Genomic DNA, 25,883 nt, shown 5'->3' with positions numbered 1-25,883 from the left:
CATTTATGTGGCTGCCTCTGGACATGTTCCAACAGGTCCATGTCTTTTCTGTGCTGAGGACTCCAGGTGTTGTCTCGCTGGAACAGAGTAGAGGGGCAGAATCACCTGCTGGTCACACTTCTTTTTATGCAGCCCAGGATATGATTGGCTTTCTGGGCTGCAAGTGCACATTGTCAGACCATGTCCAGCTCTTAATCCACCAGTATCCCCAAGCCCTCCTCAGGGCTGCTTCAATCCGTTCATCTGCCAGCCAGTATTGATACTTGGAGTTGCACTTAGCCTTGTTGAACCTTATGGGGTTCACGTGGGCCAACTTCTTGAGTCTGTTCGGGTCCCTCTGAATGGCATCCCATCCCTCAAGTGTGTCAACTGCACCACTCAGCTTGGTGTCATTGCAAATTTGCTGAGGGTGCAGTAAATCCAATTATGTGGTTGATGAAGACATTAAACAGTATTGGTCCCAATACGGACCCCCTGAGGAAACACCACTTGTCACTAATCTCCATCTGGACATTGACCACTTCTCTGGATGCGGCCATCCAGCCAATTCCTTATCCGCTGAAGAGTCCGTCCATCAAATCCATATTTATCCAATGGAGAGAAGGATATTGTGGGGGGACTGTGTCAAAGGCCTTGCAGAAGTCCAGATAGATGACATCAGTAGCTCTTTCTTTGTCCATTGATGTAGTCATTCCATCCTAGAAGGCCACTAGGTTCATCAGGCAAGACTTGCCCTTGGTGAAGCCATGCTGGCTGTCTTGACTCAGCTCCCTGCCCTCCATGTGCCTTAATGCAGCTTCTGAAAGGATCTGTTCCATGAGCTTCCCAGGCACGGAGGTGAGGCTAGCAGGTATCTTTTACTGGACCAGGTTGTTCAGAGCCCCAGCCAGCCTGGCCTTGAACACTTCCAGGGAGGGGGAACCCAGAGCTTCTCTGGGCAACCTGCTCAGTGTCTCACTGCCCTCACGAGCAGAGGCAGTTCCCTCAGCTTACTGTTGTGTGCCCTGTGCCCCGGCTGCTCACCATCTTGAAGACCCTGGGCTGGGCCCACCCGCCATGCACCAGTGTCTTTCCGGGACTAGGGAGTCCAGGAGAGGACAGAGGAATCCAGATGCAATTATCAAAGTATCAAGTAAGAGAGGAGGATAGCATTTTTACTGTTCTTTTCTTGCTTGATTGCTTTATCTTTTTAAAATTGTCTATTGCCCAACGTTGGAAAGTTGCGAATGAAGCAGCTAGAAGGGACCTTGGTGCTGCGGGCCAGCATTTCTCCTGGGCAGAACTGCAGTCTTCTGCTTCTCTAAATGAAGAACTGTCTCTAACTTTGCTTGATTTGTTCTTTGTGCACTGCCACAGAGGGTCTGGCTTCATCTTCAAGCACTCATCGGGTAGCCTTCTTGTCCTCAGATTGAAGAAACCCTGCCTCCAGGCCCCAGGGACCTCTGGCCCTCTGAGGAACTCCTCCTGTTGGGCTGTGGAGCAGCCCCCCTTTACCTTGGGGCTTAGGGCAGAGGAGATGTCACTCCTTCAGGCGGTGTGGGGATGGGAAAGAGAAGGTCTCGCACCACCTGTGGCAATCAACAAAATCATTAATGCTGGGAGATGGAATGGGTGACCCTGCAGAACAGCCAGGTGCAGAGGCTGGGCTGATGCTAGGGTGCCTCTGCAATGCTGCCTAGATGGTGCTGTGAAGGGGGCCTGGCATGGTGTAGTGGTGCCAGGGGAGCCATCCTGGAGTGGATCCACTTCCAGTGGTTATTCTTGATCTTTGGGTGGATCCATCTCCATGGGCTCCACGCCATCAGTCACATGAGCAATGGCCGTTGCTACCATGTGGCTGATGGTGCCACCGCCCTGCCGACACTGCCTTCTCTTCCTTTGTGTCTCCTGCAACCACCTATCTGCCTTCCCACACGAGTGGGCAGCCACTTGCCTTGCTGCTGTGGGACCTCTGTTCCAGTTGTCCTTGGAACCTGAGGGCCTCAAAGCTCAGCAAATTGTGGGCCAGGTGCTGTATTTATAGGGCCTAGAGCAAAAGGCAGTGAGGTGGCTCATGACATCAGGAAGCCACTGTGATAGTGATGCATGTGGCCAAATATGGCTATTCTGGGACTGGGGGCGGGGGCAGGGGGCCTGTAGCCTGACAGATGCCCTTGTGGAAGAAGGATGAGGGTTGGGGGTCTGAGGGCCCCTCTCCTGGGGATTGCTCTGCTGTGCTATTCTGCTGTCACTTGGGCACAGGGACTGCCCTCTACCTCCCCTCATGTACCTTGGCTCCAGCCCCCTCCTCATCCTGTGTCTAGTGTCCCCTGGGCGAGATAGAGGCAGCAGCGTTGCAGGAGGGTTGGGGGTCCTCGGTGATGTACCACCTGGCTCCCTGCAAGCAGCACAGCCCCCTGTGCCCAACAGTGGCTGAGAGGGGGAGAAGCATCCAGACATCCCATTTGTAGGAAAGAGAGGCACAGCCAGCCTACGCAAGGTCTCCCAGTGCTCCATAAAAGAACTGTTGATTGGTTTTGTTTTCCTTTTGCTATCTTTGGGAAAGGGCTCTCATTCATGGCCTTTGTAACAGTAACTGATATCTTTCTAGCTAATAACACTCAAAATGAATCTCACTGCTTTAATTAAAAATAAATTTATTTTCAAATAGGCTATTGAGGTAAGTATGGTCTCTACTGTATTTGAAGTATTTAGAAATAAAACTAAGGAATAGTTAAGAGCAGATTTTTTACACTACTTAAACCCCATACTATTTTAATGGGCTAGAAGAGAAAAAAATTCCTTTTCCCCCTCAACTCTCAGTGCAGAAGCAACAATGTAGCTGTGCTGCTGTATATGAGAGATTCTTTCTTGGATTCATCAGGTGGAAAAAGTGGGGAATTCAGTTACAGATAAATATGTATTGCTATAAATTACCATTAGTTTACAGAATAGAACTGGTTTGGTCCAGATCTTCAAGCTAGAATGCAGGTGTATTAGTTTTTCATATTATTTTGCTCAAATTGCCCTCAGTGCCATACTAAGTGCATATGTGCTTAATTTTCCAATTTAATAGGTTTGGGGATATTTAATGCTTTGAGGAATTGTGCCGCAGCCTGCAAAGGACAGGCAGTTGTAGACAGCAGGCTTACAATAGGTGATGCTGTGGCTGACTGAGATAAGCAGTTTATAAAGTAGCCACTAGTGTCTTCTCTGTCAGTTTGGGTGACTGGTAATTCTGAGCTCTAAATTTTTTTTCAGACATACACTTAGGCTTAGCTTTGTTTTGAACAGGTGGTCCATTTCCATTGTCAAAATAAGCACTTCATAAATGCCAGTATGCTGTCTAATTACTGTCCATTGTTCGGAGAAAGGAAAAAACCTAAAACTGGAAACTAAATATACATAGGGACTAACTGGTTGAAGTTATGTGAAGCTGGCAGAAGGGCATGCTTAGCAGTTTAAAGAAATCACTTAATGCATTTAAAGATCTTAAAAATGCTGGTAAGTTCTCTTTTAATGATAAAAGCATAACAATTTATCTTCATCTATTTCTTCAAACCTACCTAACTGTTTGGTTTTTAGAAGGCAATGGATTGTTTGCATTGAAAGTCCTTTTATCCTTAAGAAATGTAAGACCTCCTTTAAAGCCTGTGGTGGCACCAAGGACTCCTTTGGTGGTTGCTGTCCTTGCATCCAGCAACTAAGTTGTCTTTTGCTAGTTGCCGTACAGGAGTTGTAAAAACCTGATGTGCTGAAGCAAGCTACAAAATTTAGGATGTGTTTCAATCATGGAAAATCTTGTCGGTGCAAAAGTAACAGATTTTCTTTTTTTTTTTTTTTTTAATCTGTGCACTTGAACCTTATAGCAAGAAAATAGGATGGAAGAAAAAGTTGACAGTTATGCTCTGAGTTTAGTTTTTTATATTGCAATCCTTGTTATAACTCTCTATGTAGCATTTCTTGGACTTTCATATATTATGGAATCTTCAGCTTGCCACTGATGCTTTTTTTTTTTTTTTTAAGTTTCTCTTGCTTGTAAAATCTGTGAAGTACCTACCAGAAGCTCTATGTATATGCTTTTAACACCCAGTTGTCAGGTAAAACAGCCTTCAGCTGGCTAGCTGAGGTCTTTTTAGTTTTCTTTCTGCGCTAGTCTAGATCCCCGTGTCTGCTTGTAGCTACTAATACTCAACTGTTAGGTTGAAGTATGAGGTACCAGGTTGGAAGTAACCCTTGCAAAGGGTGTTTCTCGTGTGTTTTACATAAGTATGATGCTTAAAAGTTTAGCTTAAATGAGCAGCTTGCTTTAATAGTTTTCTTATTTACTGAAGGGACTTCTAGATGCTTTTAGGCAAACAAGTCTGTTTTGTAATAGGTTCAATGTAAGAGAGACATTGTCCAAAATTAAGCTATACTTGTCTGAATAGAATTCATGCCTTCATCCGATAGCTTGAATACAGGAATGTCTGTGTTTGGGAAAGGTGTTGGACAGCTCTGTCGACTGGAAGCTGGAGATGCCAATTAAGCATTTTCTTCTAAAAAGAACCAAGGACTGTTAAATGAAATACAGTGTGGTGGGTTTTTTTTTTTTTCAGCTATAGTAGGCAGAAGACTTCAATTTTTTTCTGGTCTGAACGGATCACTCCTAAGCTTTATTTCTTCCCTTTAGCAAATAATTCAAGTGAGACTGTTAGCCTGTCAACTTCTGAAATAGGGCTTTCTTCCTTTAGGTGAACTGCTTTCTTTCAGATTTAAGTTGGATGTTTACTATATGGGATGTTATTTCAGCATTCATTCGTGATATTAATATTCGTGATATTAATGAAGAAAACAAAGCAATATTTTTCTGAATGCTAGGTGTTCCTTAAGATCTTGAGTTGTCATAACTTGTACATCAGCAAGTTGATGTAAACTTTCAGAATGACTATGCGAATTGGCAATCTGTTAGTCTTGCTTGCTGGGAACTTTCAGAGATTATGGAATGCGAACTGAAGTTACAAAAGACAGTCAAATATCTGCAGCAGTTTTACCGTCTTTAACACAATTTTTCTTTTCACATTAAGAGTTTTTAGTATTATCCTGGATTATTTTGTTTTTTGTAGTATCTGATCTTGAACATGCCTTGTATTTTGCAGTCTTATGCCTCTTACGTTGAATCCAAATGTTGTGATTTTTCTGCTCATATTGGCAATGGAGTTGAACATTGGGAGTAGCACAACTCAGTTGACCTGTGGAATTATGATAAATTTTGCAGATAGTGAAATTTTGGGAGGAGCACTCCTGATTTGTGGACATGAGGGCTAATTCTTTCTGACTCTGTTAATGGGACTGAAATTTGAAAAAATATGGAGATAATTCAAAATTTCAGAATTGGTAGGTTTGGGGAGGGAAGGTAAAACAGTGGGCTGCAGAAAAAACAGTAACTTCTTATTTTTAAAACTTCCATTCAGAACTATGGTAGGCTGATTCTAGATTATCACCAGTGATAACACGCCTGAGAAAATTCTCTTCTCTTCAGGGTTCCTGGACTTCCTCTTTGGCACATTTTATGTCATTTATTTTTCCTTATTTCAAAGGACCTGGGCTCGTGTTGAAAAGTGATGGAATAATCTCTGGCCGGCACCTGACATGTTGAGGGAGCACCCCCTAAAAGAGCTTGCCTGGGAGACAGTTTGTGAAATAACGCAGTAACATGTTTGCAGTAGTATGCCTCTTTTATTTTTGTTGTTGTTGCTATTTTCCATTGCTGAATTTCTCTTGAAATAAGTAACTGAGAAATACACTGAAGCTACTGAAATGAGCTTTAATCACTTCAGAAGGATTAACATTTGGAATTACCATTGATAGTGGTTACTTGCAAAGATGCTGCTTTCACTAATTGGGGCAAGGGGGGGATTTTTATCTACATTCTAGAGACTTAAAAAAACAAACAAACAAACAAAAATATCCTGTACTTTAATAATGCAGTAGTTGCACTTTCTTACTGTAAGTCTACCTGTAGCCTGAATACCCACAAGTTAGTGTTTTTAATAACTGTATATAATTTGATTTAAGCTAATTTGTGAATTCAGGTGTTTTGAACCCTGCTTGTAAATTTACTAATACTTTAAGTAGAAATTTTTTTTCTGTTTTTTTTTTACCACTTAATCCTTGTGTGGGATCTCAGATGACTAGAAGTACCAATACTGCAATTGAAATTATCTGTACCTTTTTCTGATTGATTCTGTTTGACTCCTGTATCTTTAAACAGAAAGCTATGTAATCTAGGGGCATTTATGTATGCCTACAACTCCCAACAAAAGACTAAGCATAATAAGGTGGTATAAGTGATCACTGTGTAATGGTTAAAGCAACAATGAAAACCTTAAAAGCTGTTAGAACTCCATAGTGAGTATATCAGGTGCTTCAATACTTGAGCCAAATACTGGAATTCTTGCTAATGAAGAGAATCATGAGGGTTTTGCTGGATCTTTGGTCTTGTATCTGTTTTCTAAACTGCTCAAGTACTTGATTTGGCACTTCACTTTTCTAAGTAGCTGTAGTGTGCATGCTAAATCCCTTTTAACTTGGAAATAAAAGCTTAAAGCTGTCTACCTCTTAGTTTGCACGAGAATTAGATACTTCTATTTTAGTTTTTGTAGGCTTTTGTAAGAGTGTATGACAAAAGCATAGTTTGATTATAGTCTTTAAGGTTCCTCCTGCATACAAGCTTTACCTTACAGAAGTGTTCTCACTAAAATAGTACTACTCACCTACATTCTCAGTGGTAACTGCATGTCTTCACAGCTGATGTCACTAATGCAGAGCAGTAATTAATATGTTGAATTAATCCTTCATACTTGGAAGGCAGTTACTAAAGGAGCAAAAGGCATGGTTCATTTTATGAATGGTCACTTTAGGAGTGGTCGCTTATTTAAATGAGTACTGCTCAAAACCATGCTACTTCCAATCATAAGGAAATAAAAGCTGTCCTGTAGTATCTATAGTATCTCTCTCGATCCACTTAAATTCTGCATTCACATAAGACCCGCTGATACTGTGTTAGAGGTTAAATGTCATGTAAAAAGCCTTGTTTTGGAGTGGGGGGAATGGAGAAAATGCTTGTATTAAGCTTAATAAGAGGTGAAAGCAGTAGTTTATTTGATCTGTCATAGACTGAAATATTCTTCTTCTGATAGCACAGTTGTCTCAGTTGCAACTGCTTGCAAGGTGGCTTAGAGCAACAGAATTAACATGGAGGTGGCAAAGCATTTATACAGAAAGGTGAAGTTGCTCATCCTTATACATTTCTGTTATGACCTTTACAATGTTCCAGTGGTTGGGGCCACTGTCCTTTCACATGTTTGCTTGAGATATTTTATTGTCCCTTGTGCTTCCTCCTGGGTCAGGTTTGTGGAGGGAGGTACAGTAAGACATTAGGTCCTGTGTTGACATTAGCTCTAGCACTTCGATGTGTGCTGCCTGCAAGTTAAAATTATAATTCATCCACCTTTGTTGGTGTTTTCTTCAACAGTAGGGGTGGTACTCTAATGGATTTATGCAGTGCCCATTTTATCTTGTCCTAGCTCTATTAATTGCTGAGCAAGTTGTTCTGAATCTGAGACTTCGTACATAGGTGAAAAACAAAGGTTATGAAGGATAAATTCAGTAAACTGAAAACCAAAGTGATCCTTTTTTCTTTAATGCAAATTAGCATGTTGCTTTCATGTAAATAAAGCCCTGGAGCTGCCTAATTTTATCTTTGGATGTTAGAATATTGGCTATTACTAAAGTTAAAAATTACTATGGAGCATTCAGTCATCTTTAATCAAGCCTGATTTTGATAATCAGCATCTACTGTTGTGTGTCATTTGAGTTCTAGGAAGTTTCTGTCCATGTAGGTACCTTTGGGGTTACAAGTTCTGAAATACTACTATGAAGTGTTACTACAAGTACTACTTAAACAGATTCATAAATTTAACGCTTTGTGTACATTCTTCTTATCCAGACCAGCATGTTTTGGAAATTTGACCTCCATTCGTCATCACACATAGATACACTTCTAGAGAGAGAAGATGTAACACTGAAGGAATTGATGGATGAAGAGGATGTTCTGCAAGAGTGCAAAGCTCAGAATCGCAAACTTATAGAGTTTCTGCTGAAGTCAGAATGTTTGGAAGACTTAGTTTCGTTTATTATCGAAGAGCCACCTCAAGACATGGATGAAAAAATTCGATATAAGTAGGAAAACTTTTGGGGGGTGGTGGAGACTTGGGAATGTGGAAGGAGGGGTAACTTATTCCAGTTAATTTGATAGTGCATTTTGTATCCCTTTGTGCTAGTGTGTAGTACAATACTGGTATCTTTAGAGTAAGTTTGTTTTCAAGGGGCTTTGTAGAACTTTTAAATAAATGATTCTAATATTTGCATATTTTTCAAATGGAATCCTCTTATCCACAAATGCTTCCAAAACTAATTGCTGTCCAAAGGAGGCTTACAAAAAAAAAAAGTCAGAACTGACATGAAGAATCTTGTAGTTGTGATTATTAAGAAAATACTTTAATGAAAAACCCTATTTGGTTAGTGCAGTTAAGTGTTTAGCTTTGTTTTATTGATGATTGGTAAAACATTCTGAAGGTGCTTAGTAGAAGGTCTGTAGCATTCCTTGAAAGAATGGACTTAATGTCTAATTGCTGGTGTTTTCCTTTTTAGAGCTAGAACTGTAAGAATTGGGTATGGCCATGACTTCAGCTAGCTTGCTGACAAGGTTAAGACTCGAAAGTCAACCTAGCAATTCTTATAAAAGCACTTTTACAATTTTTGGCCTATTTTAGATTGGTCTATGCAGAAAGCTGTTTTTTTCTTAAAACAGTATGTAAAAAAATAACGTGAAATAAGCTACACTCCTAGTTGCAGCACTTCACCATTTCTGGTAAACCATGCCTCCTGTAAGTGTTTCTAGTAGAGTCTAAAATGGAAGCATATTTCACCTTAAATGGTGGCTGCTGTCAAAATTATCTTTGGTGTGAGTGGGTGATAGTACTGTCAAATGCAGAAAATTACTGGTCTTGATGGCCACTTAGTTTAATTATTAAATGTTCTGAACTGTACTTGTGACTCTGTCATGAAGCAGTACTACCTCATTTTCCAGGCTTTGTCAGGCTTAGACTAGTTTACTGAGTTTCTACATAACTGCAATATATATATATAATAGATACATAAAAATCCTGAAGCTATTCCTTTTGACCTTTTTAATATATTCCCTGTTATATTAGAAAGGAGCAAACACACTGTTCTCTCCCCAGTATTGATCCAGTACTATCAGTCTGCTTAACTTCTTAGTAACTAATTTTTTTCCCTTCAAAAAAATGGCTTCTGAAATAATAGATCAGTACTTGAACAGATGGATTTAACAATAGAACAGATGGCTTTAACAACAGATCTTGAAATAAAAAGCTTGCCCTTCACTTTCCCCACTTCCCTAGAATTGTCCTTTTTCTACTGAAGAACAGAGTAGGCCATTTCTTAAATGAAAGAACAGAGCTTGTAGGCTGAATGTGCAGTTATGTTATCCTGTAGTAGTTTGCTGCTTTAATTAGTGCAGACTAACCCTGCTTGAAAGCTTGGTTGGAAGGCTTACTGGGTTCTGAATTCAGAGCTGGAAGTATGACAACTTTGAAGCATAAGTGATAGATAACTTTTTTTTTCCCCTTTTCCCCAGATATCCAAACATATCGTGTGAGCTGCTTACATCAGATGTCTCACAGATCAATGATAGGCTGGGGGAAGAAGAATCCTTACTTGTGAAACTGTACAGCTTCCTCTTAAATGAATCTCCTCTAAACCCTTTACTGGCCAGTTTCTTCAGCAAGGTGCTAAGTATTCTTATAAGCAGAAAACCAGAACAGGTAAATATTTACAAGCTCTCCAATTTAATAACTGCTCTAATAAAGTTGTAGTACTCGGCAGTGCTGATTTAAGACTACCCATCTGAGGAATAGCAACAGAGTCAAAAAAGAGCATTCAGCTTCCCATACTAGCTGAAGACACTGACTTTTATGGTGTGTGCAGGATTAAAGAATAAATCCAGATGAGTGAGATGTATTTGATTCACATTTGCCTGAGCTATTTGTACAATCAGTGAGTGCTTACCTTTTGGTTTAGCTTAGCTCAGTATTTACGTGGTTATATTTGTATTAACTGCTGTTAGAAGTGAAGGTAAGTGGACTGAGTCGGTGGGAGTGGGTCCAAATTGGTGTGAAGAATTGTTAGAACAGTGTGAGAGACATTTGGAGTCCCTGTTCAGAAATGTTGTACTCGGTGTTCATGTGGTCCAGTACTGCAAACAGCTGCAATGACTGGCTCTCGTACCTGAGCAAATGAAGCTCGCGACTCCATTCTGTATCATTAATTTAGCAACCTCTGTATTTATTTGTATGATGTTAAGGCTTTGCTGTGCCAGAACTCTGCTCACTAAGAGTAATTAATACAAAAAAGGAAAGCTGAGTGTGCACTGGATTGTAAGTAGTTTACAGTCAGCAAGTTAAGTTTGAAAGGAGGCCCAAGACACTGTACATAGTATGGATCTGTCATGTGCCACTTTTGCTACTCTGTGTGTGTGTTATCCCGCCTCGTACTGCAAGCTTTAAGTGGCGAAAATGTTTCTTATTTATTTTTTCCATTTGGTAGGAGAGAGAAACTGAAACTTGGTTGGTGTAATTTAACGTGTAAAATACAGATAAGCAAATGTAAGCTTCTTTTTAATTTCTAGATTGTGGATTTTCTAAAGAGGAAACATGATTTTGTAGACCTCATTATTAAGCACATAGGTACCTCTGCTATCATGGACTTGTTGCTCAGGCTACTGACTTGCATAGAACCTCCACAGCCCCGACAAGAAGTGTTAAATGTAAGTAAAATGTCTCGAAGGATTTTTGTCTTACATGTAAACTGTAAAATGGCTTATCTTCTGCTGGTTTTATTAAGTATATTTCTTAAATGTGCTGAACTTTTTTTTTGTTTTTTTTGTTTTGCTTGGTGCAGCCAATGCTTTACCAGTGTAGCCACAGTGCTGGTGGGGACAGCTTAGAACCTAAGTGGCTGGTCCCTTCCCCTGGTCTTTAATACGTAACTTAAAACTGCCAGACACAGTTTTAAAAATGTTTTGGACCTTACTGAACATTTTGGATTTTTTTTCATCAAAGTTTATTTTAAAAATATACCTAAAGCTTGCTTTCTTTACAGTTGCTCAGAAACACTAATTTTTACTTTTTTTCTGAAGTATTGGTAGTCCTTGTTTAGAAATATCAGCAGTATGACTTGTGGTAATTGTCAAATGACTAATTTTAATTTCATTCATTTTAATTCACTTAATTCATTCACTTGGCTAGCATTCCTACTAACACCCACAAACACTTTTACAGTGGCTAAATGAGGAGAGGATTATCCAGCGGCTTGTGGAAATTGTACATCCGTCTCAAGATGAAGATGTAAGTATTGGACTGACTCTTCTCTTCAGGGTCTATTTGTTCAGCAAGTTGCTGTACAATATAGTGTTAGAACTTCTAGTTTTACTGTTTTCTGCTTGCTCTTTTCAGTAAGCTGATTTCAGTATTTAAGTGTAGTCCTTTGAAGGAAGGTGTGTGGGTTTTTTCTTGCCTCATGACTCAACATTTCTTCTTGCCTTGTTTAGTTATGGCATAAAGCTATTGCCTGAATGTTTTTTGGGTAAGAGAGACTCTTGTCCAAGTTTAAATTTTCGCCTTTTTTAATTGAAGAATTACAGTCCAGCATGTTACTACTCTTACAGCGAAAAGCTATGGTTTTCTGTTCCAGAGGCATTCAAATGCATCACAGTCCCTCTGTGAAATTATTCGTCTAAGCAGAGACCAGATGTTACAAGTACAGAACAGTTCAGAACCAGATCCACTGCTTGCAAGTCTAGAGAAGTAAGTTGCTTGCTGAATTTCTGATTTTATTTTCAGTTCATAAAAAACTCATACTTTTTAACTTTTGACCTTGAAAACCTTTAGAAATGGCAAGCTCTGGTTTTCAGGTACATTTTCCTGGTTACCCATCATCTGTCTACAGTTTAAAATAACTGAGCAAGTAAACAGCCCACCTGGAGGACATCCTTGGAGGAGGATTTTGTCTTACTAAAATATTTTCTGTACTGCCAAAGTTAGTGGGATCAGACATGTGAAGGTCAGCTTGATACTGTGCAGAGTAAACATGGGAGACTTTGACTTTTATCTGTTGTTTGTTTTAAGTTAATATGTGTGCTTCTGCCAGAGATGATTCTCCTGTACTCCCTTCTTCCTTTTGCTGGTTATACGTTTAGGTTTGCATGACTGTTACGGAAAACTTTAATCAAGTTTTTGATCTGACTGAAAACTCCCTTTCTGTACTGTTGGTACAGATCAAAAAACTAGATCAATGGAAGAAACAGGAAAATATGATTGCGGCAGTGAGGACAGGAGCGATTAATACCTGCCAGCTTGAAATAGCTACTAGTTTTCTCTGTATTATCCCCTTATTAATTTTACAAGGGCAAATGGTAGCTGCTTCTGTTAACACTACTTCAGGATACTGCTGTTATATCTGGTGCCAATGCTTTTCTTTTCAGACGAGAAATCATAGAGCAGCTGCTGTCTAATATTTTTCATAAAGAAAAAAATGAATCTGCCATAGTTAGCGCAATCCAAATACTATTGACCTTACTTGAGACAAGACGACAGACGTAAGTGTTCTTATTTCACTTAAATTATGCCTGCATAACTTAACTAAACTACTGTTCAGCAGTAGCAAGTGCCTCCTATTTACTTACGATTGAACCGTTTTTGTGGCCTGTTGTAGTTGAAGAAGTAAAAGAGCAAACCAAGTGATTGCGGTTGGCGTTACTACACTTTCACCAAATGACTGATTTTTCTGCAGCTTTTTTCTAGAAGCTAGTTTAAGTGCCACTTGACAAATCAGGCTAATTAAATTTCATCAGTTTGTTTCTGGGTATGAGGAATAGAGTAAATATGTTCAGTGTAGCGAGTGGGTATTTTTAAAAAGTTATTTGGAATTTTACTAGAACTTCACTTAAACCTCTGAACAGACCTCTGGTACATTCAACCTGTTTATGTTCTTCAGGATAGATGAGTGAAGCTCTAACTGCTTCAAAAGAGTAAATAGAACAGCTGTAATGTTTAATCTCAAAACCGTATTCAAGATTTCAAGCACAATAAACCTATAAATACTAGGGCTAGTATTTGGAAAAATCTTGTTCAGCCATTACTTTGCACGTAATTTATTTTTGTAACCATATGTTTTTACTTGCCTATTAATTCTTTTCACATGCTTTCAGAACTGTGATACTTAAGATCATACCTAAAAGATGCTTAACCACTAGTTTTGATACTAAGTATCAGATTTTGCTTATGTGTTTAGATTTGAAGGCCATATAGAGATCTGTCCTCCAGGCATAAGCAATTCAACATATTTGGTCAACAAAAGTGTTTTAGAAGCCATAAAAGCACGACTTTCATGCTTCCATGAACTCCTACTTGAGCCTCCAAAAGTAAGTGAAACCTTGTGTTACCAAATTGAAACAAGACTGTTGCTGTGTGACTGTGTTTTAGGCAGGTTATGATAACAAACAAAACCCAGTTTGACAGTTTAGGGGCAAGTGCCCAGACTTCTTTCCAGCCTGTTGTGAGTGTTGCTGTTCATTATTGTTGCCCCTGAGCCAATTTGTTATGCCAACTGATAAGCTTTTTCAGCTTAAACTTTTGTTTAATTGGCAGAATAGCCTTGAAGCAATTACTTCTCTCAGAAAGCAATGACAAGAAATTTGCTATATATTCTCAAGGTGGGTCCTGTTTTCTGCTTGGAAATCTTAGCTGGATAGGAAACACGGACTCTGGATGCTTTGATTGTTTGGAACTTTGGCATGGCCCACGTGAGGCCTGCACGATACCGCCAGACTTGCCCATGACCCAAGTACACCTACTCCACGGCATGTACCCTGCACTCTAGGCATGTTAAATTCTTTGGGCTTTTAAACTGATTTAAACAACTTATCTATGTCATGCTATTGCAAAAGATAGATGCAAGATGTATAAACAGGGGGTTTACCAGTGATCCATTTACATTTTTCCACTGAAATTTTCACTGGCAGAATTTCAGCTAGAAAACTGCACTCTTAAATGTGTGCCACTGTCCGTAAGAGAGAAGGACCTGTGGGCTAAAGTGGAAATAAAGACCAGAGGTGTATAAAATACCAGAGGGGAGAGGGATCAAGGTAGTGTTAAAGTGTATTTTAGCCTGGAGAATATGAGACCCCAAGATTTCCAAACGCAGACAAGGTAATAAAACGCAAAGAAACTGTCTTATCTCTGTTGCAAGAACATGGCATGATACAGGTCTATGTTACAGTAGATGCAGGCTCTCATAAGATACTTGAGTATTTTCTCATGGTTGGCAATACTTAGCATTTCAGTAAGTCATCTAGTGAAGTTATTGAATCTGTTGATCATTTTGAGCACTAGTTATATGAGTATCCTGAGATTTTTCCCTTATGTAAGAGATGGACTAAATGAACTAGCAGGATGTCAGTCATCTTTTTTTCTAATGCAAGGGTGGTGCTGGTCAGGCAAAAATGACATCCTGTGTTACAGAAAGCAGTAGTGGTCTTGTCAAAAATGTGTTTGTTTTAAGATAGGAAAACATTTTCATTATGAAGGCCCCTGCTCATTGCATATTTGTTTCTAGATAGATTTTTAGCTCTTATGGTAGCAAATACCAGATTTTTCTTACTGGCTGGCACTTAGTTATGTGACAACAGCTGTGGTTTGTCAACCAGCTAAAATTTCAGTGTAAGGACCATGAAGCTTATGACTGTAGTATAAGAACCCGTTAGTAGATGGAAAGAGATTCTTGCTGTGTTGGAAGTCCTTCAGAGTCTACAGATGGAATAAGACACCAGAGAAGCTTGTCGCATAATGAAATTGTTTTCAAGTATAGGAAGTTAGGGTTGTTGAGGCATTAGAATATATTTAGGGACTGTCCACCTAGCTGTTTTGCGTGTATTGTAGCAATGTAGACTATAGCTGTACATGGATTAACCAGTGAGAAGCATTTATTAGGAAGTATCTCCTCGTTCTTTTCAAGGTTGGGTACAATGCATCTACTTTAAGATTCTGTATGTAATTAACCATCAATTCTTACAATATCATTGGTCTTATGTGACTGGTTTTAGTGTTTCCTGTCTGTGGAGTTAAAATAAGCTACAGTGTTCAGAACTAAAAATTGCTTTTTTTGTAGGATGAAGGAAAGACTGTTGCTCAAGGACTGATTGTATGTATTTAAGCACTGCTCTGTCATTGTGCATAGTAATGATGAGCTGTCCTTTCAAAGATATTTTAATGGGGGTTTATGTATCTGCCTTTTTCAGAAAAGCGTCATGAAGACAACATGGGGTGTATTGGATCCACCTGTGGGAAACACGCGTTTAAATGTGATTAGATTAATATCTAGCCTTTTGCAGACTAATACAAGCAGCGTGAATCAGGAGCTCATGGAGCTTAACAGCATAGGAGTAATACTGGTAAGAACTTAATGCTGCCACCTTTATTTTTAGGGATTGCTATTAAGACAACTATCTTGTCTGTTTTTTCTGTCACTGCAGATAATTTGTAGTATATTTTCCAGCCTAAATTTTCAGCCCGTTTGTGTTGTGGCTTCTATTGCACTGTTTAAGAGCTTTTTTAATATTGGACTTTATCGTTAAATTCATCTATCTGAAATCAGCATTTTCCTCTGATCACTTGAATGGTTCGTATTCTCTACATCTTCATATATGTATGAAGTGATTTTTCTTAAGCTTACTTTTTCATCTGTATATTCTCAGGTTTTCAGCCATGTTCAAGGCTTCCTTGCTGTTTTCAATAAGTTGTTCCCTCAAAACCCCTTTTCCTCTCTTAATAATATATGGTACACCAAATGGTATCTCAGTACTGTCCTATAAAGGGACAGTTATTCTTGGTAGCTCATACGCCTTCAAACCTCTGAAAGCAAGATGTTGCACAACAAGCTTTCAGTCAGTTAACTCAGACTCACTTCTTGCTAATGTGGAATGTGTACATTAAGTGCTTCCTACCTCATACTTCAACTATAGCAGGATATATTCCTTGTGTTTATACTGACCAAAAAATTTAAATGTTGGTACCAGTTAAAAATATAACTAGCAAAACATGCTAGAACTTACAGTACTGTTTCTGAATATATGTAAGCTTCTGCTTCTAAGCAGGCAGTTGCAAGCTCTAGTGTAAATATTTTCTCTGCCACAAATTGTTTTAGTCTAAAATCCTTTTCCCTTCAACTAATTAGCACAGCTATGTTTGTAATGTCTTCATCTCAGTTTTTCCGCACAACTTGGGTTTGCATACAGGTGCTAACATGTATACAAATAGCTAACTTCACTGTAACTGAAGGTTTTCCTAGATGCATTGTCTAAGAGAATGTGCATGCTATGAACACTTGCATGTTCATATAAGTAGATTATCACGTAAACTAAATTCAGTGAGGTTCAAACATGCTTTTCTGTTGCAGGTTTTACAGAAGAAAAAAAGTAATTATAGCCATATAAACTTCTCAGTGCTTCATGCTGTTTGCTGAAACACCACATGCTTTACTGTGCAGACTTGATTGTTAGGAAAATGATCTTGTTTCATTAGCATATCTTTATGGGAAGATGTCATTAGTTTAGGAGGACTGAAGGAAAATTGGAGTTCTTTACATATGTTTTGAATGAGACTTAAATTGTTTGATACTGTTCCTAATCACTCCACGTATTTCCATAACTAATTTCATTTTACCAGTTAGAGCAATCACTTGAGTTTTGCAGTAAGAAGTGGCCTAAAATAACTGGACATAAAGCTTGAAAAATTTTTTTCTATTAAGAGGAAAAATGTGGAGAACCATGAACGTGACTAAATGAATACTGTTTATTGTATCTCAACCTCAGTATTTGTCCACCCTGTGTAAGGTGTTTAATAATTTTACACTGCATCTAGATGATCTGCGGTAGCCTTCTGTAATAGAAGAATAAAATTACTAGATGACAGGTTCAAAACAGGTAGATAGGATTTTGTAAGGAATCTCTCTGAAGTGAGGAGCACATTAAATGGTACTGTAGATGCTAGGAGGTTAAATAAACAACAACAACAAAAAAAATCTATCGAGCTGTTAAGGTCATAAATAACAATTCTGGCTCTGGGACTCTGGGTTGCAACCAGCAGAAAGAATGTAAGTGGCGAGTGTCATTTCTCCCTGTCTTTGTTCTCTGAAAGTGGTTACCCTCAGGATAAATTCAGTTACAGTGAAGTTTTTATTCTGATTCAGTATGATAGTCCTTGTGTTCAGATAATAACAAGCCCAAGAATTGACTTTTGTGTAGGTCACAAATTTTCTCTGGTACAATAATTCTTAATGTAAAACTTAACTACACTGAAACAATTATTTGTTTAAATGACTTACTGGGGTGAGACTACTGGTTATGTTTAATGCAAAGACCTTGGTTTGTGTAAGCCTTCTTGAACTTGTATTTCAGGATATGTTCTTTAAGTATACGTGGAATAACTTTTTGCATACTCAAGTAGAAATCTGTATTGCGTTGATTCTTGCAAGTCCTCTGGAAAGCACAGAAAATGGCACAATTACAGATCAGGATTCCACTGGAGACAATCTCTTACTGAAACATGTAAGTTGTGTTTTTTGGGGAATCTCTTGAATATTCCTGTCTGTAAGCTATTATAGCAGTTACTCTTACGTGAAATATACCTCAATTTTACTTTATGTATAGAATGAACAGGAGTATTTTTTCTGTTTTTTCTTAAAATGTCAGTTGAAGGTGTTAAACCTGAAAGTGCCACAGAGTAGATTTTTGCTGCCCTAAACTGAATATGGGTGCAGAGCTGCAAGTATTTTATGCTGCTACAACTCGACATCTATAGAGAGAATTAGAATTAGTGTTGGTTTAGCTTTTAGGTTTTTGCTTGGAATATGACTGCTGCTTATGAACTTTAAACCCTTTAATGAAAGTATCCTGAACCTAAAATTAGTTGTCTTGTAAGACATTAGTATTTGTTAAAAGCAACTATAAAATACATAATAGTGTTCTACTTTACAGCTACTAAGTATAATTTGCTTTTTTGATAGCTCTTCCTTAAGTGCCAATTAATAGAACGAATACTTGAAGCATGGGAGATGAATGAGAAGAAACAGTGAGTACCTAGTTTTCTTATTCCCTGCAATTGTCTATATAAGACTTGAATTGTGAAATGAATGTATGACCAATTCATAACTGATGTGGCAAGTTCTAAAAACGCTTCTATGTTAATATTTGGATTAAAGCTTTCTCTCATACTGGTTTTTGGTAGCATTCTAATGCTTTTTCTCATGACTATTTGAGAATACAATAGTTTGTCATTGTTGCCATGAATAAGATAATACTATGATCTTTAAAGTCTACCCATCTTCAAGTACAGAAACAACATAAGTTTTGAGGGGACGGGAAATACTTTTCTCCAGTAAGCAATTGAAAATTATTAACACATCAAAGCATATTACATACTAGGGAGTAATAGAGTCCTAATGAGTAAAAGCCAAGTCCTCAACAGTAGAGTACCTTCTAAAAGTATGTGTTTGTGAAAGAATGGAAGTTTCAAGTAGCTAACATTGTCTGAAACTGTGTTCATAGCAGGAGAAAAAAACCTCTTAATCTTTACCTGAGGTGGTAAAACACCACCTGAAGGCTGGTGAGTTTGTCTTAGGAGATATTGAACGGTAAATATTAGCTCTAACTTGTCAAAATACTGAATGAGCTGAACTGGGATAGTGTTGCTGGCTTGCTCATGTATTATTTGACAGTTCTACTACCCAAAATATTCCTCTTCCTGTTTGAGGTGAATCAGGTAGTTACATTAGCCATATATTTACTGACCTGAAAATAAGGATGTTGAAGTAGGTGAAAAGGGTGGTACAAAGAAAAGAATGTGACTTAATTTTAACTGTAGAAAACATGCGCTCGTTACTGTTCTATTTTATATCATATTCTCCTGAGGTGTTAGAAAACTGCCAACTTTATCAGCAGTTAAACTCAGCAGATAAGTATGGAAAGTTATTTCCGTAGATCCAACCTAAAACTGTTCTTTGGTTGGATATGAATGTTCTTGATCCAGTGTTTACCATGCGGGTAAATTAAATATTTAGTCGTATGTTTACAGCTACTACTGTGGAAAATAGTGTTGTAAGCTTCAGATTGTGCTTTTATTTGGAAAGAATTTATTTTTATTTGTGAGAAACAAGCAGTCTGTTGTAAGTAATTCACCCCTTTATCCAATTTTGTACAGGTATGTCTCCAAATATAAAAGATAAGTCTTTAAGAGATCTAAAGGTATTTTTAGCTTAGCTGCTTCAGGAATTTTTTTTTTAATGCTTCTGTATTCTGTCACTTAATGTTACTTTGAGCAGCTCTAGAAGCTTGAGGGTGACTGCTTTCTGCTGGTAAAAATCTGACATAGTAAAAAGCTGTTAGATTTACTGGGATTAATAAGTATTTGCTGACAGAAGATAGAATTGTTTCCTAGACTTTTTGGCTAGACAATGCCAAGTCAGTCCACTTTGCCAAATACAAGTGCTCTTTATGGCATATTCTATATTAGAACTGCTAACCTTTTTCAATCATCGCATGTTGCTTGTTTTGAATGTACTTGTTAGCTAAGCAGTTGAGGAAGTAAGACAGGAATCTCTCAGGTTGTTTCTATAAACAATGTGATACTGTTTCATTCATGACATCTTGCACTGATGTAGCATAATTTCAGTTACCTCATGTGTTAGATAATGGTGGTGGAAAATCAAGTAATGTGATCTGTGTTGGCATAACAAGCTACTTCTGAACTGCTGTCACTTTACAAAGATTCGAGCCAAGTCCATGGGAGGTTTGTCTAGCCAATTGAGTGGGTCTGTCTTGATATGTTGTGTTTTGGGGTGGTTTTTTTTGGTTGTTTGGTGCTTTTTTTTTCATTTTAAAAGCACAAACCTTAGAGCTGGGACAGCAAAGTCTGGTTGGCTTGCAGCTAAATGCTAGAAATTCAGTCCAAGCTGGCTCTCACTAGCTTTTTGGTCAGATCTAAAACACTTCCAGCTGATCATAGTTACTCAAAGCACTACTCTAAAAACTGGCAATTCCTGTTTGTACAAAGCATTTCTGTCACACAAAGTGTCTAAACTGCTGTGTAATTTATCTTTGGTATGCACTTAAATGTCATTCCTAAACTTCAGGAGAGCAATGATCCTGACTAAAATTTCAGTTGGTCATACCACTCCAGCTCTGTGTGCTAAATGGAATGTTAAGAAACTGAAATACTCAAAGCTCTGAGAGAATGTTCTGTGTGTTGGAGTTTTGAAAATTACTTTCAGCAACAGAAATTTCCTAAAAACTGTGGATATCTTGTTAATTTTGTCATTACCTTGATAATGCTGTAGTCTTCTTTCTACATACATGCAAATGTGAAAGCAGAAATAATCTGTTCGTACTCTGTACTTCGTGGTAGTTTACATGCTTGTTAAGTCTTCTGCACTGGCTTGGTATAGTCAAACCAGTTGGTATCTTAAATTCTTGAGTATTTTTGTGAATCCTTGGTTTTAGGATGCAACTCTTCTTAAGAACCCCTACACTATTTGTCTTGTGTAACTTCTTGACTCTAGAGTGCTTCGTAACAAAATATAGTCGCACAGTTGCTTTAAGTGTGGGCAGTTGAATTTCTTTTGTCTCTTGCAGGGCTGAAGGGGGAAGGCGGCATGGCTATATGGGCCATCTGACAAGGATAGCAAACTGTATTGTGCATAGTACAGATAAAGGGCCAAACAGTACGCTAGTCCAACAGCTCATTAAAGGTAAGGTCTTAAGTTTGTCTTCATGGCTTTCAGTATCAAATTTTGAGGAAATTAATCAAACTTGAATTAAAATGCAGTTGTTGGATAAGAGAAGAAAATATTGATTACTTCTGACACATTCAATTTAAAACTGACAATCCTTAAACGTATGCCTTTTTTTTTTTTTTTCCTCCCCAAACAGTATCAGAGGTCCCTGAAATAAAGCAAAGAGATTCTGAGATGCTTAATTTGGCCTTGCTTGCTAGATGGAGTAATCTTTATGGGTTTAGGAGGATGTCAGTGTTCTTTGCAGTATTTCTGGTAGAGCAGAAGAGAACAGTTAAAAATTAAGTGATGCTCCCTTGTCAGTACTATCAAACTGGGTTTTTTTTCCTCTTCCCTATGGTAGAGCTTCCAGAAGAGGTCAGAGAACGATGGGAGACATTCTGCACAAGCTCTTTAGGAGAAACTAACAAGAGGAACACAGTGGACCTGGTAAGTAGTGATGGCTGAGGTAGCAAAATTACTGCTGGTTAGTTGGGCCCCAGTTTCTTTTTGTCAGCAGCACAACCAACTTACCCAACTTTGGGTAGTCTTCCCAACTACCATGTATTTGTGTCAACAAGTACATGTAGGTGCTGAGCTATGGAACTGATAATTCTTTAGTTCTCGACTAAACCTATATCATTAATATTTTGTATGGGGGATCTTGCTCAGTTTGTATACCTCATCCCAGACAATTGTCAAGAAGGAGGATTTCTTTACAGCTTCAAGTTAGTGTCCTTGAAAGCTCCTGTCTGCATGAAGAGTACAAATGAAAACTGCAGGAGCTGGTGTTAATTAATTTATCTACAGTATGTAAATGAGCCTGTGTAAGTTTAATGGGAAAATGCTACCTGCATCCGACTGCATGTGTTACTGACCTTGCTTAAGTCAAGTAACTTCACATACTTCTGTTGCACACCTGTTATTTCTTCTGCAACAGCAGTAGTGATTACACTTTTAGAAAAAAGCTAAACTTAGTAGAAGTATGAAGACATTTTGTGTAATCATGTTAAATATACAGTTTTAAGAATAATCACTTGGAGATTTTGATAAGCAGGTGCTGTTTCCAATATCAACAGACCAATTAATGAATTTTAATATACCTGACTTCTCCAGGAATGCAGTGCTTTGCATGTTCATTAACATGTGCTGGTGCTATATGAATTGGGCTATAAGACTTAATAGACTGTTACATTTGCTATTTCAACATAATACGGCAACTGGAACATAACGCTAACATGATGTGTGTGACAATAGAAGCAATAGGAAATTCATCTGAAACTCTGCAACTTGTGGACAGGACCGAATGATGTACAGATGATACCTTTTTCCATGAGCCTGTGAATGCAAAGAAGTGCTTGTAGAATGGTATTTTCCTTTTTGTTTAGAAACTACTTCTTGGTCAAGGCCAAGAGTAGAGTCATCTAAAGAGGCAGAATTTTAACGTGATTAATAACATTGTAATTAGCTCTTTAGATAGGTAATTGTTTACTTGGATGTACTTGATGTAACAACAGTAAAACCCCATTTAAAACATATCTTCAAACTCCACAATATTCGGTGGAATAGAATTATGAAGTATTCAAACAAATTCTTTTATCTAAAATGCCATCTGGAGAACACTGTCTTTTGAATTTCTAAAGTTATATATTTGTTACTGCTTGTGTGATCAATTTTCATGAGCATTGGATTAACTTCTAATTCAAAGATAAGCAGTAATGGAGAGTACAGTGTAGTGTAGAGGATATTAAAAGACAGACCTCATAGTAAAACAACAAGCTGAGTTTTCTGAGCCAGGTTTGTTACGGTTATTGTATGGGTGTATCCTGAAAGCACAGCCCCCTGTTATTTCTTTCCAGTCATATTGTCCCCCAATATCCTGCTTTTGATCTGTGCTTTGGTCTCCATAGACCTGTCCTCTCCATCTGTAAACCTGGACAATTTGGTATGTCTAAGTTTCACTCTTTCACTCTTTTTCTCCCTCTTTAGGCTTTTCTGTCTTTCAAATAAGTTCTTATTACCTTTTTTAATACAACGGTAACTTCAGACTTGGTAGTGACTGTGTAACAGAACTATCTCAATTTCTCCAAAGCACTTTACAGGAAGTTTATTTTTGTTTTTCCACTGCTAATTGTCCCTCTGGTAGGTGGTAGGCAGTGCTTCACTAAGCTTATCTACTTACGCATACCTAGCTGAACATTAAACAAACATGAAGTAATTGTTCATTTTCTCTTTAGTCAAGGTGCTGGTACAGTGAAGAATGCTATGCTAGATTTGTAGAAGAGACTTTGTATAACTTCAGATGTGTCTCTTTATGACATCCTTCCAGTATTAGTCACGATACAGAATGTTTGTGAGGTATACTTAAAGACTACGTGAGGAGAATATACCTCCCCTAAGCCTAGTTTACAGGACACGTTGCTCATGGTTGCTTTAAAAATCACCACAGAGTTCCTTTCTCTTCAGGAAGATCCCTTTTAATATTACCAGGAAATGAGGCAAAAAATGCCACACATTGGATTAGTTGTGAAAAGTGCCTGTGCTGGGTGTTAGTGTTAGAAAGCAACTGGTCTGAACAGTGAGGAAAAGAATTAATTGTTGGAATTTTCAGTGGTCATAATTCCATTATTTTTTTATTAGGGTGGAGTAATGCTAGTTTCTTCTTTCAGGTTTATGCTTCAACTAACAGCAGCTGTCAGAAAACAAGAGAACTCACTCATGTATCTTAGGCCTTATGTCCTATTGGCTCTCAAAGGGAGTTTGAGGGAGAAGACACTCTGTCTAGCTAAGAGTCATGAGCTTGTTTCAGTTATAGCAGTAAGGGCAGGATTTCTAGTGGGGTTTAACTTGTTCATTAGTAGTAACTAAAACAACAACTTCTGACTTGGTTTGGGGTATCTTTTCCCCCAAGTTGCAGCTGTAGAAGGAGTAGGTATATGAACTTTTGTCCTCTCAAAAGGTGCCTGTTTGAGTGGGCCAGTATCAAGGAAGTATCATGGAATGCAATACCACCTTGAAGTGTGCAGATTTTGCAAGAATATTGATATAACAGTTCTCCAGATACAAGAAGCCCAGAGATCTTTTGGTGCATTACTATTCTTCCTACTTACTGACACTTTTAGTGTTGATAGACCAGGTTTCATTCAGGAATTCACTAACTTGAAGTCAGGGTACTTCTAGTATGCAGTGCAGGACTGAATGGTAGATGTGCAAGAATAAAGCACTCCCAATTATTTTTTTAAATGACTGTTATACTAACAGAGGGAAAAGCATAGAAGCACAATATCTTTCTGGTAAGAACTTTCTTCATTTATCTCTTGCACATGTGTCCTGACTGTAGCATTGTCCTGTGATATTTGTGGGAGCATAGAAAGGTGTCAGTCTTGTATGAAGCTTTGTATGTGTTTCAGTACACCTTTTGTACAGAATTCTGTTTTCCTGAAAAAATAAAAGAATCAATGAGTCGCCTGACTTCACTTGAGAATATGTAACATGGAGTTCTAAGGATGTGTAGAATAATGCAATATATTATAGTACAGTATAAACTTTGTCATCTATAGATTTGCTTTATACTAGTGATCTTTTGTAGAGTATGCCATAAGGGTCAGCTGTCATTACTGTTACTTTAGCTAATTGGTGTCCTAGCTAAAATTACTTTGAGTGCTGTTCTGATTGAAGATGAGTACTTCCAAGAATATGTTGCTTAGGTAGCACTGTCACTGAACAAACTATTCTCACTAGTTCTATGTCAGATCATCAAAAAAAAAATCTCTTCTTTCAAGGGTAATGTTTAAAACAGCAGTTGCTGTGGCAACAACTCCATGTTTATTTCTGCAAGTACACATTGGTTATGAGTTTGAGGCTTAATTCTTTTGTCTTGTTGGGAATACTGTAGATACCTAAGACAGTTTCCCTTTAATTTTTCTATATTTTATATGTAAGAAAGGAGGAAGATCTCTCTGTATAATCTAATATTTTAGTGACTGCTAATTCACTTGCTGGTCAACATATTTCATGCAGTACAAAGACAAGATGCAAACTTTGTCTCATTTTGTTTTAGATAGTTGTCAGCTATACTGGCTTTTCTATGTTAAATAGTCATTCAGAAATAGTCAAAAGCTTTTTGAGGGTGTGTCCATGTTCATATATGTGTTAATGCTGTTGAAATATTTCAGGGACTGTTTTATGTGGTAAAGCAGTTGGAAAACTGAAAATAAGTCAGTGTGGTGTTTTTGATCTGAAGCTGAAGATTCAGCCAGATAGTGTGAGTATACCTGAGCGGCTGTCATACACTGTGCAAATGACTGGATTCCTTTGTGTAGGTTACTACCTGCCACATTCATTCTTCCAGTGATGATGAAATTGACTTTAAAGAAACCGGCTTCTCCCAGGATTCTTCTTTGCAGCAGGTGAGTTGAATTCTTTTACCAACATAAGTTGCTCTTTCTGTAAAAAGAAAAGCAGTGGAACTTTCTATCACAAGCAGATAAAAATCTAGAAAGTTTAAAACACAACTTACATGTGTGCATGCACACAACTGTGTCTTACCAAACCCAGAGGCATGGGTTTTAACACAAGTCATGGTATCTTGGTATGCCTTCCAGTTTTTAGTCTTTGATCATGCTGTGTATGCAGATCTTTACTCATTATGCCTAAGAACACATTTTATATGCCAGCTGTGTGGCTAACTTGAACACAGTTTCTATGTTAACTTTAGTTCTTACTAAATGTAGAAGTTTGAAATGGTGGTTTCTAACTGTGTTTTCTGGCAAATGTGAATTGCTATGAAAACAAATACAGGTTTCTGTTTGGTCTTGCTAATAGATTTTTTTTTTTTTTTTTTTTTTTAAATGTTGACCCTTATTTTGATGAGCAAACAAAGAGGATTGGCTATTTGTTGTTACGTGTGTTTAGTTTTTGGCAAAATGTTGAACACTGTCAACTGCTGTCACAGT

At 38.0% G+C, this 25,883-nt stretch overlaps 1 protein-coding gene across 10 annotated transcripts in view; it reads left to right on the top strand.

Annotated features, from left to right (window-relative positions):
• Nucleotides 1-25,883, top strand: part of PPP6R3 (protein phosphatase 6 regulatory subunit 3) — a 66,077-nt gene that overhangs the window by 18,386 nt on the left and 21,808 nt on the right. For 5 of the 10 annotated variants that reach the window (XM_032989618.2, XM_032989609.2, XM_032989619.2 and 2 more), the window contains exons 4-17: nt 5,559-5,686; nt 7,970-8,202; nt 9,683-9,869; nt 10,733-10,870; nt 11,385-11,450; nt 11,797-11,909; nt 12,587-12,700; nt 13,396-13,525; nt 15,401-15,553; nt 17,558-17,707; nt 18,166-18,230; nt 20,789-20,904; nt 21,293-21,378; nt 25,251-25,337. In XM_032989618.2, the coding sequence (XP_032845509.1) occupies nt 5,675-5,686; nt 7,970-8,202; nt 9,683-9,869; nt 10,733-10,870; nt 11,385-11,450; nt 11,797-11,909; nt 12,587-12,700; nt 13,396-13,525; nt 15,401-15,553; nt 17,558-17,707; nt 18,166-18,230; nt 20,789-20,904; nt 21,293-21,378; nt 25,251-25,337 (1,650 nt within the window). In that variant the 5' untranslated portion in view covers nt 5,559-5,674. The remainder of the gene's footprint in view (nt 1-5,558; nt 5,687-7,969; nt 8,203-9,682; nt 9,870-10,732; nt 10,871-11,384; nt 11,451-11,796; nt 11,910-12,586; nt 12,701-13,395; nt 13,526-15,400; nt 15,554-17,557; nt 17,708-18,165; nt 18,231-20,788; nt 20,905-21,292; nt 21,379-25,250; nt 25,338-25,883) is intronic. The other 5 variants (XM_032989615.2, XM_032989616.2, XM_032989614.2 and 2 more) reach the window with 1 other exon arrangement.

Source organism: Tyto alba, unplaced genomic scaffold, assembly GCF_018691265.1.
Source record: "Tyto alba isolate M040663 unplaced genomic scaffold, T.alba_DEE_v4.0 Super-Scaffold_8, whole genome shotgun sequence".
NCBI lineage: Eukaryota > Metazoa > Chordata > Aves > Strigiformes > Tytonidae > Tyto > Tyto alba.
The sequence above is the reverse complement of the archived record's forward strand: the minus strand, read 5'-3'. Positions and strand labels throughout refer to the sequence as shown.